Source organism: Melanerpes formicivorus, unplaced genomic scaffold (genome assembly GCF_026170545.1).
Source record: "Melanerpes formicivorus ecotype bairdi unplaced genomic scaffold, bMelFor1.0.p_v2 SCAF_26, whole genome shotgun sequence".
NCBI classification, from domain to species: domain Eukaryota; kingdom Metazoa; phylum Chordata; class Aves; order Piciformes; family Picidae; genus Melanerpes; species Melanerpes formicivorus.
The window spans coordinates 27,501-45,000 of NW_027142378.1; the positions used below are offsets into that span (position 1 = coordinate 27,501).

The window sequence follows — 17,500 nt, forward strand, 5'->3', positions numbered from 1 at the left end:
TCCCCACCCCCTCACCTCTGCCTGCAGTAGAAACACAGATACATGGGTTTAAAAGGTAGTGGGGAAGGGGAGGAAAGAAATGGGACTCGGTGGGGGGAAGGAATGTCAGTGCTCTTATTCTTCTTACTGTTTAAATTTAACAGTTCAACAGATGCATTACCTCTCAGCTCATCAAGTGGTTTAGCAATTTCCGTGAGTTTTACTACATTCAGATGGAGAAGTATGCGCGGCAAGCCATCAACGACGGGGTCACAAGCACTGAGGAGCTGTCTATAACCAGAGACTGTGAGCTGTACAGGGCCCTGAACATGCACTACAATAAAGCAAATGATTTTGAGGTAGGCACTGATCTTTGTTTCTGTGTATGTGTGAGTAGCTCCACGGTCCAGGCTGCTTTTAAAGTAATGTACCTTTTTGTTGTTGCCGTAACCAGTGGGATCTGGCTATTCCACATCCCTGAATGATGCTAATTAATCTTTTTAGTCCTGCTATGTTGAGACTTATGCCTCAGTAGGACTTGACAAGAGATAAAAGTTTTCATTTTTTTGGGGATAAGTTGCTTAGTTTTGATTTTTGAAGTTTCTTTTAGGAGGGACAGTAGTAAAAGAAGTAACCTCGCAGGTCTCCTAAAGCTCCATAATTGCATAATCAAACACTTGCAGTTACCTTCCTCTGCTTTCCTTCATTTGATTTGCAGAACTAAAGTGGCGTTTGCTTTGTCAAGCTGCAGGATAAAATGACTACTCAAAGCAAATGCTCTCTGTTTTTCTGCTGTAACGGTTTTGTGGCTTTGATTAAGATTCCTGTTTACAGGCCAGCCTAGTAGCTCAGCAGACTATTGTTATCATTAACATGCTGACCCTTGGCGATACCACGGGAGAGTGTTTCTCCCTGCTGAGGATGGCAGTTTTCATTGTTCAGGTAGTCAGATGTAATGATGCATTTGAACAGGGTGTGCATGAGGGGGAGGCTCAAGTAATCCCATCTCTTGGTGAAGTGGAGTGGGAAAGTGATGATGGTACTAATTTTTATTTATTTTTTTGATGGTCCCTTTTACTTGGGGTCAAGTTGCATAATGAGCCCACTCCTGTAGCAAAAGTGACATTTGTCCACCAAAGGACTGGTTTCCTGCCTAAAATCCTTTTGGGGGAATTGTAGCTGTGCTTGTTTTCACAGTGCCTAAGTTCCGGTGATGCAAAAAATCTCTAAGCTAAGACTCTCAAATCCATCTTTCTCTTCTGGGTATGCTGAATTTTCTGGGAGAATGGTTGCATAGAAGAGGCAGTTGAAGAAACAGTGGGGAAGAATATTCCTTGAGATGTTTGCTATTCAGTGTGGCTGATGTTAACACCCAAACTTCCTGCTTGGCGTGCCACAGCACCCACAGCACCCTCCTGAGGGCTTTGGCCCTGTTACGGATTCATGCATGCACAAGACAGGAGACTTCCACCCCTGGGAGCTAGGTCTGTCTGTATGCCAAGGCATAATAGCTAAATACAAGAAAAGGAAATATATGAGGAGATAAGTGTGACCAACTCTTTTCTGTCAAAGTCTGCTTAAATTCCCTTAAGCTTTTTTCTTTTCAACCCAAGGTTTGTTTATTTCTGTTTGCAGAACATAAGTTAAAGTGTTCTTTGCTCTCAGAAGTTCTCAGATCCTTGATGATTTGCAGCACTTACTGCTGCATTTCAAAACGTCACTTGAAATGTTAATGCAATTGGATTGCTTCAGCGAAGAAATGTGGGGAGGTTGTTGGTGTTTTCAGGTAGATAAGAAAATATAAATCTCATCTGCTTGGCACTGCTGGGATTGCAGTCTCCTCTTCTCAGACAAGAGGTCTAGCAGCTGGTAGGATAGGAGCCCCTTGGGGTTTTTATCCCCATCCTGGAGGGAAAGAGGAGTTATAAGTGGTGATGATTGCAGATCCTTTCACTGAGTCTTTCTTGTGTTACCTAGTATAATGGGAACTTCCTAGAAGTTTAAATCTTAGTTTTCCCTTGAGGATCCAGTGCAAAGATCATCAAAGTGTATCGTGCAGTTTCAAATGTAGCCAATGTAACTTTTCCTGATAAATGCCCAGCCCTTCCCCCACAAGCTGCAAGGCAAAAATGACTAGTACTGTAATGTTGAAATTGGATCCAAAAGGATTTAGCAAACTGAGCATTTGCCATATTTAGCATCATCAAAGTTCCTTTCTCTCATACTTCAGGGATGCTTTGCTGATCTTCTGATTAGTCTGATCTGCTGTGTCTCTTAATTCACCTCCACTACTACTCCTAAACTCTCCCCATTTGTGTTTTCTTGGGTGGATTTTGTGCGTATGCTTTACTACTCCTAAACTTGACTATTGGGGAAAAAGTGATACAGCTAAAATGTGCCTGTGGTTCCTATCAGGCTGTGCCATTGATTTGCTCAGGAATCTGTGATACCGTGTTCCTCTCCCAGCACATTGGAACTGACAGCTTGTAGCAAAGTCAAATAAGATGTTTAACAAACCACATGCCCTATCGCTTTTAGCTTTGCCATTGTACCCTTGTGGCTGTGAGCCAGAGACAGATACAATGCCTCCTCCAGCGCTATGCAACTTTGCCTGTGTTGTGTGTCCACATGTGTGTGCTTGTAGCTTGTTCTTCTACATTTCTCTCTCACGTGATAGGGTTGGTTGGAGAAACCAGCGCTGGGATGCACAGAACAATTTGAAGATGAGTTTTGAACGAGGGGAAAAAAAAAAATCCATCATCTTTTTATTTATTTTGTGTGTGTGTGTGAAAAGTGAAAATGTTTCTCTGCTCCTGGGCATTTCTTCCAGGGAGGGAGAAAATGGGTTGTCCTGGAGAATGAAAGCCACAAATGGCAAAGTTGGTCAGAAAAAGAGGAGAGCTCGCTGTGCCACTTGATATCTGTCTCATTTGTGGTGTTGCCATAGGCTTTTTGAATGCCAGCTGCAATAATTCAAGTCAGGTAGTGTTGCTATGCATCAAAAGAAAATAAAAATCCCAAATAATTTCATAACTCTCTTTGAAAATCCATGCTAACAGAGATCATCAGAGCTGACACTTGCGACTGTGGCGAGATGATTTTAAATAAGCAGGACGCAATGCTCTGAGGTAAAATAAGAATAGGGTTAAAAACCATAAATAAGGTGTGGGGTTTTTTTTACAATATATTTACTTAAAATAAGCAAAATAAATCGCCCTGAAGACAGCATTTGGATTTTAGCCTTGCTTTGGATCCCACTCCTCTTCCATCATCCTTGTTACCTGGCAATTTTTTTTTGTAGTTCCTGTCTTTCTCCACGTATTAACATCTCTGCACGATGCCCGTTCCTTTTCCTTCTGGGCATTTAATGACTCAGTCTTAGTTCTGAAGTCTCAAGGTCTCCCTGTGCTAGCGATTTCACTCTATGCCCTCCTGCCTACTCCTTACACTTGCCACGCTCCTCTGCGTAGTGAGCAAATGAGCACCAAAGCAAGCCCCCACACACGCCATCTTTCTGAGCTCAGCCTGCCTGCTGCTTCGCGGGAACTCGCCCGGTTTCGCAGACGCAGTTATTGAGATTGATCACAATGGTGACACGTCTGCCAAGCTGCGTTATTTGCACAAATCCACTCTGCAGTTTTAGTACAGTGGGACTCGACACGATGATTGCCTCTTTTCATAGAGATAGTTACAGCACTTGTCGTCATTTCGAAAGGGGGTGGGGAGGAAACGTTTTAGAGAAGTTTGCTCTGCTTTTTGGCAGGGGAAAACTACGCTAGTGGGAAAAACCTAATTAAGACCAGTTGTACTCAAGTCTTAGCGGAATGTTTAACTTCAGGCATTCTGAGTCCCATAAAAATCAATGAGATTATGTAAAGCAATTCAAATAACACCACCTATAAAATCTAAGTGATAACCTTGCCGTGTAAGTGGCCTGCAAACTTCTGAAAGGAATGCTGGCTGGCAAAATTTTCAGAAGTGATGATGGTTTTAGGCCAATTCCATTTTGGGATGCTCAACTGGAGATGTATTAATGAGAGCCACTTTGTCAGGAGGTCCTCAACAGTCCATTCCCTGAAAATGAAGTGTGCCAAGCACGGCATCCAAAAATTGAGACATCCTAAATTATCAAAAATCCTGGCCACTCGTGCTTATTTTAGCAACTATTATTCTTCCCCACTTCCATCTGCAGGATTCATCTTGAACTGAATTGGTGTTCATTAAAAGAATTGAAGCCTTTGAACCTGATTCTTACTTAAACTGAGGCCACTTATGAGTAGTTTTGGAATACACAGGCACTGTACATGTACAATTTGTAACCACCCTAACAGTTCTTTACACAACCAGAGTGGTGCAAATTGACCTCAAGAGAAGTGAAAATCAAATCCATAAGTTGCTAACTTGTGTCTCACTGATTGCTCTTTCCATACAAGCTGCTCTGCCATGGCAATCACTGCACTCTGGTGGTACCAGCAGTGGGCACAGCCTAATGGGACAGTTGTTTGTTTCAGTATTAAACTCCTCACATTTTTTCCCCTCAGCTGCACACTTCCTCCTTCAAGGGCTTTATTGTTGTAGCGTTTCAACATCGTTCTCAGCGTTCTTAAAGCCAAAGTCAGAAGGCCACTATCTGGTGATCTGCCGCAAGGAGAGTAAAGCTGCTTTGATAATTTGAGAATAGCAAACGTAACAATCTCGATTCCTCTGAAGAAAAAGTGAAACGGAGCTGTCTAGGTGGAACTTCTGTTTCACTTTAAAATCTTGATTTCAGGAAACGTAATTGATGCCCTCAAGCCTTTTTCCTTTAGTTGCTGTTTTTGTTTTGTTAAAATTTTGAGATAAATGAAACCAGCCTCTAATCAAGTAACAAAATCCACATCTTGCAATAGAAGGTCCGCGCATTGCATGTATCAGTTAATGCTTGTTAATCAGTTTTTGCAGGTAGTTGAACTGCATATTGTAGTTGGAAGCTATTAGGGAGAGAACTGAGAGAGGAATACTGTTGCAGGACTACACTCAGTTTTTCTGTTTGTGTCCTTTGGATTCAAGGTGTTTGTATAATGAAGTTGGCACGTTGATATATATGATCTATTTTTTAATGTCATTACAATTTTAGTTCACTCTGCTTTTTTTGTCATTGGGTTACATTTAAGCACAGCAAGATCAACTTTAAACTTCCTTACTCAACAGCTTTATTAGTTATAACATAGCGTGACCTTTCTCAACATTCTTAAAGAAAAAGATACAGTGTAATGTCACTTTACTTTGCTTATTGTTCTTTGTTGTGGTGAACAAAGCATTTTCTACAGTGGCTATAGCACATAATTATACAGCTTTCAATAGCGATGTCTTGGCACATATCAAAGTTCAGAAGAGCCTTTAGAAAAAAAAAGATGTTTTGTGGCAGCCTAGGGAGGGTCTCATCTTTCCTTCAGAAAATAGTTCAAGGCTCTTCTGTCAAGCTTCCCTACTTAGAGCTTTTTCTCCTCCTGCTTCATAAAGTTTAAAGGGGATTCAGTGGAGTTCTATGATCTATTTCCTTTGAAAGATTGTTCCTTTGCACAGAGAAGTCCTTTGACTTCAAGAGTTCACAGATTCATGTCTTTAGGTATCATATGTCTGACCTTATCAGTTACTCTATTTAATGTAGGAGAAAAAGTCTCAACTCTTTGTGTTTGTCTGTTTTGCCTCTGTGAAATGATTTGGTGAAAAGACCATCCTTTTTAACACACCACTGAGAGGCCGTTTCTGACTGTAACCTACCCTGTGGTTCTTCTTCTAAAAAAAAAAAAAGAAAAATTTGTCCTTGTGTTTTGTGTATGGATGATTTCACAGTGAGAATAGAATTATACAAGGACAGACACACATGAAAAAATCTTTTGCTCTTTTTTCCTAAATGATCTATTGGCTATTTTGGTGGCTGCTACTCTGGTTCCCCAACAGGCACAACCATTTAACAAACACAGAGATAGCGGCTGGAGTGCTGGGCCAGCAGTAGGTTTTCCCTTGCTTCGACCTACCCCAAAGGCCTTCATAATTAATTGTCCTTCAGAGATGAGGAAAGTTCAGAGACAGTGTGTGTAGCGATGTCTATTGTCTGACATTCAGTTCTCCTTCCCTCAGCTCTTTTTCTTCATTCCACAAAGGGTTATCAATAGGAGCAGGGAGCAAGCTCTCTTCTAACAGCTGCTGGTGGTGGCTGTAGCTTTCTGTGGAAGGTATCATTGTGTTCAGCCATCTATGGATTAAATGGCTGGAAAAGTTCTAACAACCTTTTCAAACGGGCGTGTTTATTTCATCTAGATTACACAGACCTATTTAGCTAATTAAAAACTTTCTCAGAACCCCTTTTCTCCTATTCAAGGGAAGGGGGGGAAAAAAAGAATTAAAACGCTGCTGCAATTGTGAGGAATGGCTGCAATGAAACTTTGGTAAATAAATGCAAAACTCAGTCTGTCAGCTTTGATCGAAGCACACCCCAAAAAGCACAGGCTTGTTTGTCGCGTTGTCTTGAAGGTTTGTTTTGTGGTTTGCTGTTTGTTGGGTGTTTTTTTTTTTTATTCTTAGAAGGAAGAAAGGTGCACAGTCAAAAAAAAATATAAAAGCATCAAAGAAAACATTGATATAAGCTGTAACAGAAACAAACACTCCCCCCATTTAAGAAACTGCCACAGTCCATACTGCCTCTGCTCCTAACATCAAAGTGCAAAGAGGCTGGAGTTTGCTAAACAGATTATTAATGCTGTGCCTTCTGCGATTAATTTAGAATCCTCTGTGGTGTAGTTACTAAACTTCATATCTAAAAGGACAAAATTATATACATGCTTCCTTGTTTTCCCTGATGATGTGCTAAACAAAGATACAGTGTGGTGGGTAGACGGGCAAGAAGTACAGTCAAATTAGGACTGTTTATTAACAATCGTTATATTACTGCTCCAATTAATTGGGCGAAGCCAAAAAGGACAAATACAATCAGTCTTCCACTGAGCAGTTTAACTAGCAAATTAGGGAGATTTTAATAAAAAAAAAAAAAAGGAAAAGGGGGGAGGGGGGGAGTGGGGTATGGAAGATAAAGAACTCCACTCTTGGACCTCCACCTGCATTCTTCATAAATACATCACTTTGCAGTGAAAAAGAATAATGACACAAAACGCTTTCTGGGCTCCATCTCACTTCCTTACTGCTAAGAAGGAGTGCACAACAATCAAGATGAATTATTGTACTGATTAAGTTATTATGCCTGGCATTTTGAAACAGGTTTTCTGTATTTAAGAAGAAATCGTCTACAAAGTAGATGCAGCTAATACAGTAATGCAAAAAAAAAAAACCACCCCAAAAGATCATAAAAAATTAAAGTTATTCTTATGAATCTTTCATTAGAAGCAATGAAAAGGGACACTGGTGAAGCCAAGTGCTTTGTTCTTCTGAGCTCCTCTTGTAGGGCCAGATCCTGCAAACAATTACGTACTTGAGCATTCCTTCTGCGAGAGTCCTCTTGGCGCCTTCAGCAGATCTGCTGCTCTTTCACCGTTTGCCCGCTTAGGCCTGTGGATTACTTACCAGTGTTCTACTTCATCAAACAGATGTTCCCTTTAAAAATTGACAAAAGTCTTGTGGAAAAAAAAAAAATAAATATATAAATACACACCACAAAAATCACACAGCTGTACAGAGGCAAACGCTTGCTGTTATGCCAGAAGAGCTGTTGTGAAATGATTTAAGGCTACTCAGAGCTTTTCAGATTACTCCCCACCGCAAATAACATGTTAAGTACTAAATTGCCCTAAGCGGTGTTTTATTACTGATCAATAAAATAGTAATCTTGTCTTTTAGTGTGGAAAAAATATTTCAGTGGTATTTTTGCTGGTTTAGTTCACAGATAGCAGTAAGCCAGAAAGCACACCCCCACCCCGCAACCTCTCCACCCCCACCCCCCCCCACACACCATCATCCCCCCCCCAAAAAAAGGCAAAACTCATCCTCAGTTGTTTCTAATTTTGCTTTGGGGGAATCCTAGGCTGGTTCCATCTGAATGGTGCAGGGTTTCTGTGCCTGGACTCATGTTTGCATGTAGTAGTGGTGTGCCATGTTTTGGTTTGGGGGGGTTTTGTTTTCGCTTTTCCTTTGGCAGTTACTTACCGGTACTCATTCTCACTGCCCCATCCTCTTCTCAAACAAAACAACCCCTTCCTAAAAAAATAAACAACAAAAAACCAACCCCCCCCAGAAAACCCCCAACAAAACACAAAAAAAAACCCAACAAAACAAAACTTGGCAAACTCTTCCGGCTCCTACTGCCATTTCATTTTGCATTCAACAAGGAGTTCTGGGAATTGAAACGTCAACTGGAGATGGAGAAGAGCACCAATTTATAGTGCGTTAGCCTCGCACAATTCAAGATTTCTTTTGCTAGCTGCACGCATTATACCCAACATCTCGCCACTCTCTTGTGGCAGTTGTGAGGAATGGCTATTCCTTCCCGTGTGTGTACTACGGGCCTCTAAAGACTCTTATTTATTCTCTCCCATGTCACCTTGTGTACAGTCTGGTCTGTGACACTGATGGTGATTATGTCATTATTTTGCTCTGGGGGCTTTGGCACATCTGCAGAGCTGATGCACATCTTCTTTGTTACGCTGGCATACGTCCCATATCGCAAATGCTTCATTAGCCTTACTGCCTGCCTCCTTGCCAGACAAGAATACCCAAATCCAAGCTTCTTTTCGCTCTGGTCTTTTGTGTCTGTGATGAGCCTTTATTCATCTTCCTAGTTCTTCCCTGTTTTCTATTTTTCTATGTAAAACTGATTTCCAGATGTCCGTCATTCTCCCCAAACCCATCATAGACGTGGATTGAGAAGCAAGGTGAATTTTAACCCATGTCATCCCTCACTCACATAAATTCTTATCCCTCATAACCTGAAATGCTTTTTCATTCATCTTGAATACAGAAAGAGCTCATTGGGCTAGGGAGTTCAAATTTACAACTTGATGTTTGCAAAAGAAAAAAAAAAGAAGAGAAAAAGGAAAATAAACCAGCAGTTTCTCTTACTGTTTAATGAATCCTGGGTTTGGTAGGGGGTAACATGCAAGTTGCACATGTCTCTTCCAGACTTAGGCAATTCTTTTAGACAACTTAGATGAATTTCCCACTCAGAACTTTTGGCGAAGCAGCAGTGTCTAATGAAGGAGGAGAGCGTTCATGAGAGCTGATCAGCTGAAATTTCTTACATCCTGTTTTGAAGTGTCATGTTAAAAGGACATGGAACGTTTGGGTGCTGTGAAAACTGAGGAAAATGTTTCATCTTCTAAACTTTAGCTAAGCTTCTCTATATAAATGTCATACTAGAGAGATGTGAAGTAGTGGGTTAGCTTACTAGCTTTGTAAGATTTTTTCCCCTCTGCATCCCACCCCATGTTTTTTATCTCCATGACACTGAACTAAATTCTAGGCTGTGTTCTTAGCTTCTGGTGTAAATCAGCTCCAGCATGTGCTGCAGCTAATTAATCTGTGCCAGTTGAAGAGCTCTCTTTTGTTTTGTGACTCTATAGTCATGTGTGTGAATATATGTTGAAAGTTAATTTTGGGGGAAAAAGTTTCATTTGTTTATTTTACAGCTAAAAATCAAATACAGACGTGAAGTTGGAGTCCCAGAGCCATCATCTTCATGGGTGTGGAGTGGAGGGGGTGCATTGTTTTTATTTTTGTAAGGAGCACTTGCCAAAAGAGGAGGTCCCAGGCGATACCGTCTCACAGTGCAGGGTCAGGGTAGTGTGACTGACTCTAACAGAAGTCTTACAGATAGCATTGCCTGTCCTATAGGACTTTGAAGAGGTCACCTTCACACAGAACACTGTTTGCTTGATATCTTCAACATGCTTTAAAATGGATGCAAGTCAGGCTCTTGTAATGTGAATTAGCAAACTGTCATAGCTTTGGAAACTCTGGGAGAGGTTTAGCAGCATTGTGACCTGTGCTGGTTTCTGGGCCAGCTTTCTGAGGGGTTGTCCTCCCTTTCTCAAAGCAGGTGTTCCTGGTCTGAGAGAGCAGTGGCAGCACAGATTTGCTGGTGGAGAGACCTTCCAACATTGATATGAAGAACAATGGGGATGCTGTTTTCAAAGACAGCATCTTAAAATCTGTGAGGGCAAAATACTGACGCTGTGAGGAAGCATTAGCAGAATAATGCAGGGTCCATGAGGTCCGTGTGTCCTTCACCTGTGCGAGAGAGGTATAATCTCAGAGGTGAAGTAGCCATGGTTCAGTATCCTATTGAAGTGAGGTTAATAACACAAGAAGTGAAGTTAAGAAGTACTATTTGGTACAAAGTCTTAAGTGCCAGGTCCTCACTCTGCTTGAACACTTCAAGGGACAGCAACTCCACTACTGCCCTGTGCAGACCATTCCAGTATTTGATAACCCTTTCAGTGGAGAAATACTTCCTAACATCCAGCCTAAACCTCCTCTGGTGCAGCTTGTAACCATTTCCTCTATTCCTGTTGCTGGCCACCAAGGAGAAGAGGCTGGCCCCCTCCTCGCTCCAACCTTCCTTCAGGTAGTTGTAGAGAGCAATGAGGTCTCCTCTCAGCCTCCTCTTTGCCAGACTGAACAACCCCAGCTTCCTCAGACACTCCTCATAGGCCATGTGTTCCAGGCCCTTGACAAGCCTTGTTGCCCTTCCCTGGACATGCTCCAGCACCTCAGTGTCCTTCCTGTAATGAGGGTCCCAGAACTGAACACAATACTCAATGTGTTTCCTCACCAGTGCTGAGTACAGGGGGACAGTCACCTTCCTGTTCCTGCTGGCCTCAGTATTTCTAACACAAGCCAGGATGCCATTGGCTTTCTCAGCTGCCTAGGCACACTGATGCCTCATATTCAGTCAGCTTCCACCCAATACCCACAGGTACCTCTCCGAGTCACAGCTCTCCAACCACACATCCCCATGTCTGTGGCTTACCATGGGGTTGTTGTGACCCAGGTGGAGGCCCTGGCACTTGGCCTTGTTAAACTTCATGCAATTAGTCTTGGCCTACTGATCTTACCTGTCCAGATCCCATCCTAAAGCTTCCTTACCCTCTGGCAGATCAACACAGCCACCCAGTTGGGTGTCATCTGCAAACTTACTGAGAGTGCACTCAATCTCCTCATCCAGATAATACATAAAGATATTAAAGAGGACAGACCCCAGTACTGAACCCTGGGGGACACCACTAATAGCTTGGCACCAGCCAGATTTAGCTCCATTCACCACCACTCTTTGGGCCTGGCTAGATCCAGCTAGATTTTTATCCAGAGGGCAGAGTGCACTTTTCCAAGCCTTGTGCCATGAGGTTCTGAAGGAGAATGCTTTGGGAGACAGTGTAAAAGGCTTTACTAAAGTCCAGGCAGACAATGTCCCCAGCCCTTCCCTCAACCACTAGGTGGGTCACGTTGTTGTAGAAGGAGATCAGATTAGTCAGGCAGGACCTGCCTTTCATAAATCCATGCTGGCTGGGCCTGTAAGTGCCGGGTGATAGCACTTAGGGTGACCTGCTCCATAACTTTTCCTAGCACTGAGGTCAGACTTGACAGGCCTGTAGTTTGCTGGATCATCTTTCTGCCCCTCCTCACATTTGCTACCCTCCAGTCAACTGGGACCTCCCTGGTTAGCTAGGACTGTTGACAAATAATGGTGAGTGGCTCGGTGAGCCTCTCATGTGAGATGCCTCTTGTGATGATTTCTCCCTGTAGATCTGAAGGGACAAGGTTCATCTTTCTTATCTGCAGAGGGGGAAGGTACATGGTCAGGATTGGCCTCATTTTGTGTGCTACTGGAGGGACTCGTGAACTGCCTGTTGTGGGGGGTGGAGGGGTGAGTAGTTTCAAGGCTCCAGTGGAAATGTGCTGTCGAAAGATGTGTCCAAGCGGTGGTCCAGAGTGCTCAAAGATATGGCCTTGATCTTGTTTCTGTAGTTAATAGAGAGGTTGTGTTGAGAGCCGCTGACCAGGGTGGCATGATCTCTGTTGCTAAGCAGAAAGGCTGCTGCATTGATTGGGACTTAGGAGAGAATTGTGGTGTGGACACATAAATGCATTTAAAGCAGTAGTCTGCAACTTCAGAAAGTTCTTAGAGGGAGGGGAAATCAACGTTGCAAACGAGAGCCCTTTAACTACCTAATATCAGTGTTCAGGGGGAAACTGAAGTAGCTTATCTTGTGCAGTTGCAGAGGGGGCTGGCTCCATCAGATGAGGCCCAGCCTTGAGGTTATCTAATCCAGCACTGTCTGGAGTCGCACTATTTCCTTCCATAAGGGATAAAGAGGAAGCTCTGTCCATTAGGACATAAGACTTCATCTTCTAACCTCACAGACTTGTGAGCTCCTGTCAGGTCCTCCACTGAAGCTTGTAATGGGGTATTTGTATCCCAGTTTGGCTAACCACATGATTCAGGCTGGAATAGATGGAGCAATTTATCTCATCATGTTGGGCTCCAGATGCCCATAAAAGCATGGTTACGTTGGGAGGAGGTTTGTCAGAGCTAATGAGGGGAGCCTCGGCAAGTGGAGCCAGCTTCATTTGCAACACCCCTCACCCGTAACCATTCCCTTCCCATGCCCCTGCCCTCTGCCATGGGAAAGAGGAAAGGAGGTACCCTGCCTGCCAGAGGGCATGCTTACCACCTTCATGACACCCCCAAAAGGACCCGGTTACTGCCTGTTTCCCTGCCAGACTGATTAAACACCACCTGCTTCCCATCCCTCTCCCTACCTCTGTCCTCACTCCCCCCTACCCCAACACATGCAAACCAAGGGCGAGAGTACAGCTGGAGATTTCCAGGGCAGACCCAGAAGACAAAGTGACTTCAATGGAAGAGTGTGCAAGAGCAAGCAACACCAATTACAGATATTTACTAACTGATAATGACATTTTTATCCATGTGAAATGTATTCTAGATGTACAAGCTTTTGCTTACCACTTCTACTAGAGTGTTGGACGTTGAAAAATCCCTGTACACTACATGTTCTATAAACCAGCACTTTCAGCCTGCCCAGCTGTTCTGTGCATGGAGATACACCATGAAAGTGGAGGACTTAAGGCTGATGAGAGACATACCTGCTCATCACAGCCCAGGCTGTGCCTCCGGGTCCTTCTGAGTACCTGGGCTGATGTGTCCAGAAGAGTATGCAATAACCTCTCTGCTGTCCCTGCAGCAGAGCCAAAATTGGGTGCTCATTCCTGTATTCACTTTTCTGGACAGGTTTTTTTTGTGGGTGCCTGTAAGTGGTACCTGCCAGAGTTTGGCAGCAGGTGTGTAATATGCTGCTTGGCATTGTGAGCAGCCTCTCGTAGCAGATTGCATTTCACCGCAATGGGACTGAGTTAAAGTTAAGTGTATGTGAGCTTTATTTCTTCTTCAGCCTTCAAATGGGGCAGGTTCTGGGATGTGTCACTAACCACCACTCCTCTAGTTCTTTCCTACATTTCCCAGCACATCCTCAGCCCCTAACTATCATAAGCCATAGGAGCCTTAGTGATTTTTCCATTCTGCAGCAGCGCCATTGGCAATGCAGTAAGTTAAGGGCAATCAGAGTTTCCATTAGAAACCTACATCTCATGCAGTTCTAATTCATCAGTAAAGCAGGAGAGGAAATTTGATAATCACCTCCCCTTTAAAATGCTATCAGGGATTTTTGAGGAGGAGAACTGAATTTCAAGAGGCAAAAAGTCTGAATAAATTGCAAGTGGAAATGATTTTTGTTTTGTTTTAGCCCACTCTACTTGCAAGTCTCGCTAACCTTTGTGCTTAAAAACTAGCACAGCAAGGCTGTTGTTTGCACAAGACAGTAGCTGTGTTTCTGTGATAGCTAGGCTCATCCTCTGAACCATGGGCACAGCAGTCCCAGGACAGAGGTTCTCCGGGGGCGCTAACGTGTAGGCTGCCTCTCGTGTACTGCAAAATGGGAAGCTGGGTCCTAATGGGAAGGACCCTGCGAGATGGAGTTCCAGCCCCAGCGAGCTGCAGAAGCGCTGCTGTGTGCGTCCAGCCGGGGCACAAAGCACCAATGGCTCTTGGTGCTCCAGCCGCGCGGGGAGCCTGCTGAGTACTTCCCAATCTTTATTTGTGGAAAAGCTTAATTGAAATGCAAGTGATTAAATCTAATGTATCACGCCGTATCCATTTTCACTGCACTACCACTTTCACTTCCCTGATAATATCAGGCATCTCAGCAGCCCCTCTGTCAGTGGTTTTTTTTCCTTGTAAGAGCTATGCCCATTCTCCCTCCTCTTTGTGAGCTTGGTGGAGGAGATAACAGTAAGCCAGCAGTAGATTACGAGTGCCCCAAACTCTCCTCAAGGGATAAGGCGTCTCAGCTTTGTTTCAGACACTTTTAAAGTGCATTCTTAAATTGTTAGAGGAACATGTGTTTTCCAGCTCTTACAAAGAGTAAAAAGGCTACAGTGTAACACTGAATGCAATAAGCAACCTCTGTTCTTTTCCTAATTTTTCTCTTTTGAGCTGGACTCAGGCTAATGCTTCCCCCTTCCCAAATGCCAGGCTGAGAGCCGTTGTTAGTGCTGCCCCTAATGAGTGGGCTTCTCTTTGTGCCCCACAGTGGGAGAGCAGACCATTCTGAACAGCCACCCAATTTCTTGCCCATCTTTATCTCTTTCCAAAAAATAATCTGTTTCTTAACAGATTTGTACAGCAGGAGCCACGAGAGGAAACTTGAAGGCAGGACATGCAGACCGTGGTGGCACCAGAGAGCTGCTGCTGTAGCCAGGGGAATTGAGACACATGTAGCGGCGGGCAAACTGACACCCCACTCTCTAGAAAGGTGGTAGTTGGGAGAAAAGTGTGTTCACTGGAGTGTCCAATAGTTGAGCTATTTTTCATTTGTGTTTATAAAATAAAAGCATCCTTTCCAACTATTTCCCTCTCCTCATAAGTGATAATGGAAGAGGCATTAGCCTTTCCATCGCCTGAGCCAACCTGTTTTTTTCTAAGAGGTGTCCAGGATGTTCAGCCAATTGAGTGATCTAATTAGCTGAAAATTGTTAATTTCCTTTACCTTATAAAGCACCTAACACAGAAACTGTTAAATAATGTTAAGTGTCAGACTTAAACTGAGAACATTGGGCCATATGCTGTCGTGGCTTTCACGCCAAAAAGTGTAGCAACTTACTCCAAAACCTGCCTCCAATTCCTGTGTGGAAGCCAAAGCCTCCTGCTTGATATGCTGCCACACCAACTCGCAGTGCTGACATGGTCCCACACAGCAGCTTACTGCACTCAGGGAAAAGAGCCTGTGCATGAGGGGAGGTGATGGTCTGAACAAACATGGCAGGAGCCAGGACACGAGCATGATACTGCAGACGCTGCCCTTGTGAGCACAGGAAAACCAACCAGTGCTGCTCAGGGCAGTGTTATCCTGGAAACGGTGGCAGATCTGTCCTAGCAGCTGCTAATTGTGCAAGTTTCTAGTCTTCAGAGGGCCTGGTGGATAGGTGGGCTGCCATGCAGCTCTTCGTTAAAAGCAGGGGGATCCCTGGCTCTGTGTGATGCATGTGAGGAAGGGTCTGCTCCCAGTGTAATGAGCCTCCCCACAAGCCTGCAGAGAAGTGGCTGCAGAAGTAGTGTAATGCCTCATTGCCCTACTGATGGTTTGACCCTAGCGTTGCTTTCACACAGTGTCTCTCAGGTAGGGAGGGAAGTGGAAGGGCTTGTCCTTGACAGGCTTCCTGCACAACAGGCTGTGGGTATGGGAATATGTGTTTAGGTGCCAACTTGCCCTCAAAGCCCATAGGCTTAAATCTTCCTTGTGTGAGGAAGAGGCTCAGGGTTACATGTAGGTGATGCAAGTGGAGTTTCTCAAGCATCTTCTTTAAGGTTGCACTGTGCCTGTAGAGCTCACCTTACCCTTACTTTGGGGGTAGAGGGTGCCTGTGCACATCTAGTTCATGCTTTGTATGACTTACCCTTACTTTGGGGGTAGAGGGTGCCTGTTCACATCTAGTTTGTGCTTTGTATGAGGTTCCCCCCTGAATCTCTTCTGCTCTTGCTGTACCTGTACTGGTGTGTACCATTGTGCATACATAAAAGCTATCTGACATGGAGCTGCCCATCCTGAGACTGCTGCTCTGTAGTGGACTTGCTTATCATCCTGGGTATGTTCTCCATCACTTGTCTAATAGATGCTGTTTATGCATTATGCTTAGGTTAAAAGGTTCCCTATGGAGTTCCTCTCTATAGCCACTGTCTAGATCATCCAACTAGAAGAGCAATCTGGCCTGCCTCCTCTTACCACCTCCAATCTGTTTACCTCCCATTACCACGACCTTGTGCTCTGCAACGTGAGCAGCCTTCACCAGCTGAAGACCTCTGATCCTTGCATCCACTAGAGATTTTGGCTTTCCTATTTGGCAAGGTGACTTGTTGCCCACCAGGTCAACACAGATAGAGACTTTTTAAATCCATAATGTCCTGCAAATGCAAATGCAAAAAAAAAAAAACAGAGAGAGAGAGAAAAAAAAGTGCCACCTCTACATAATTTAACCTCTCCTGGCAGCCTGACATCTTGGGCTGTCTGTGCTGCCCTTATTTATTCCTCTTCATAATTAGGATCCAACAAAAAAAAGAAACCCAAACCCTAAACACATACTCACCAAGAATTCTAGCCTATATAAAATTTGAAAGTAAAATCAATCCTGGACCAATCTTATCATTTTTAAAGTATGTTTGTCCAGCTTTGCAGTAGGAACAAGCAGACTGTTTGAAGGCCACATAGTTTTCAAGCCTTGGTTGCAACACGCTACCCCGTTTTGAAACCGTCTTTATCTAGCCGAGAAAACTAAAATCTGTTTGACAAAGTAGCACTCCAGCCAGTTTATCTTGCAATATGGCTTTAGCTCACAGAGCCTATTGATTTCCTTAAATTAATGTTTACAGAATGCTACTGAATTTCACTCAACGGGACATTGTTCTTTTGAAGCTTTGTAAAATATGATACAGAGTGTTATTGCCGTTTGTTCCCCTGGTAAGACTGATGAAACATTTAGTTTTTTGAAGTGCAGCCTTGAACTATAGCTGTTTCCTACAAGTGTGTTTACTCTTGGAACATTAGTAATACAACACACTATCAGACTCCGGCACAACACCACAGGCAAAGTCTGGAGGTACGCTCCGGCCAGCCTCGTCGTATAAATGGAGCTGCAGTTTAACGCAGATTAGACATCGTATGAGAAAAGGTTTCAAGCTTAGCCCAGCTGTCCCTGTCTGAAGGAGCTTCAGATTTGTGTGCTACAGCCAAGCAGTTGTCTGACGCTGTTACAATATTAGAACGGTTGCGTTGGTCTTGGTACTTCTAAACATGGGACCCCGTACTGAAAATTGACGTCTAATCCTCTCCCTCTGCCCCCCCGACAAGGTGAATAGCTTTATGGTTGCCTTGTGCGTGGTTTGGAGGCCTTTGATCCCATCTCATGGGGGTGCTTAAAAATCTGCTCCAAGAAGCCCTCTCATTACTTCTACCATCCACCC

At 43.8% G+C, this 17,500-nt stretch overlaps 1 protein-coding gene across 3 annotated transcripts in view; it reads left to right on the top strand.

The window, feature by feature from the left end:
- PROX1 (prospero homeobox 1) overlaps window positions 1-17,500 on the top strand; it is a 52,270-nt gene that overhangs the window by 22,107 nt on the left and 12,663 nt on the right. For all 3 annotated transcript variants that reach the window (XM_068153410.1, XM_068153411.1, XM_068153412.1), the window contains one exon: window positions 144-338. In XM_068153410.1, coding sequence (XP_068009511.1) covers window positions 144-338 — 195 coding nt within the window. The remainder of the gene's footprint in view (window positions 1-143; window positions 339-17,500) is intronic.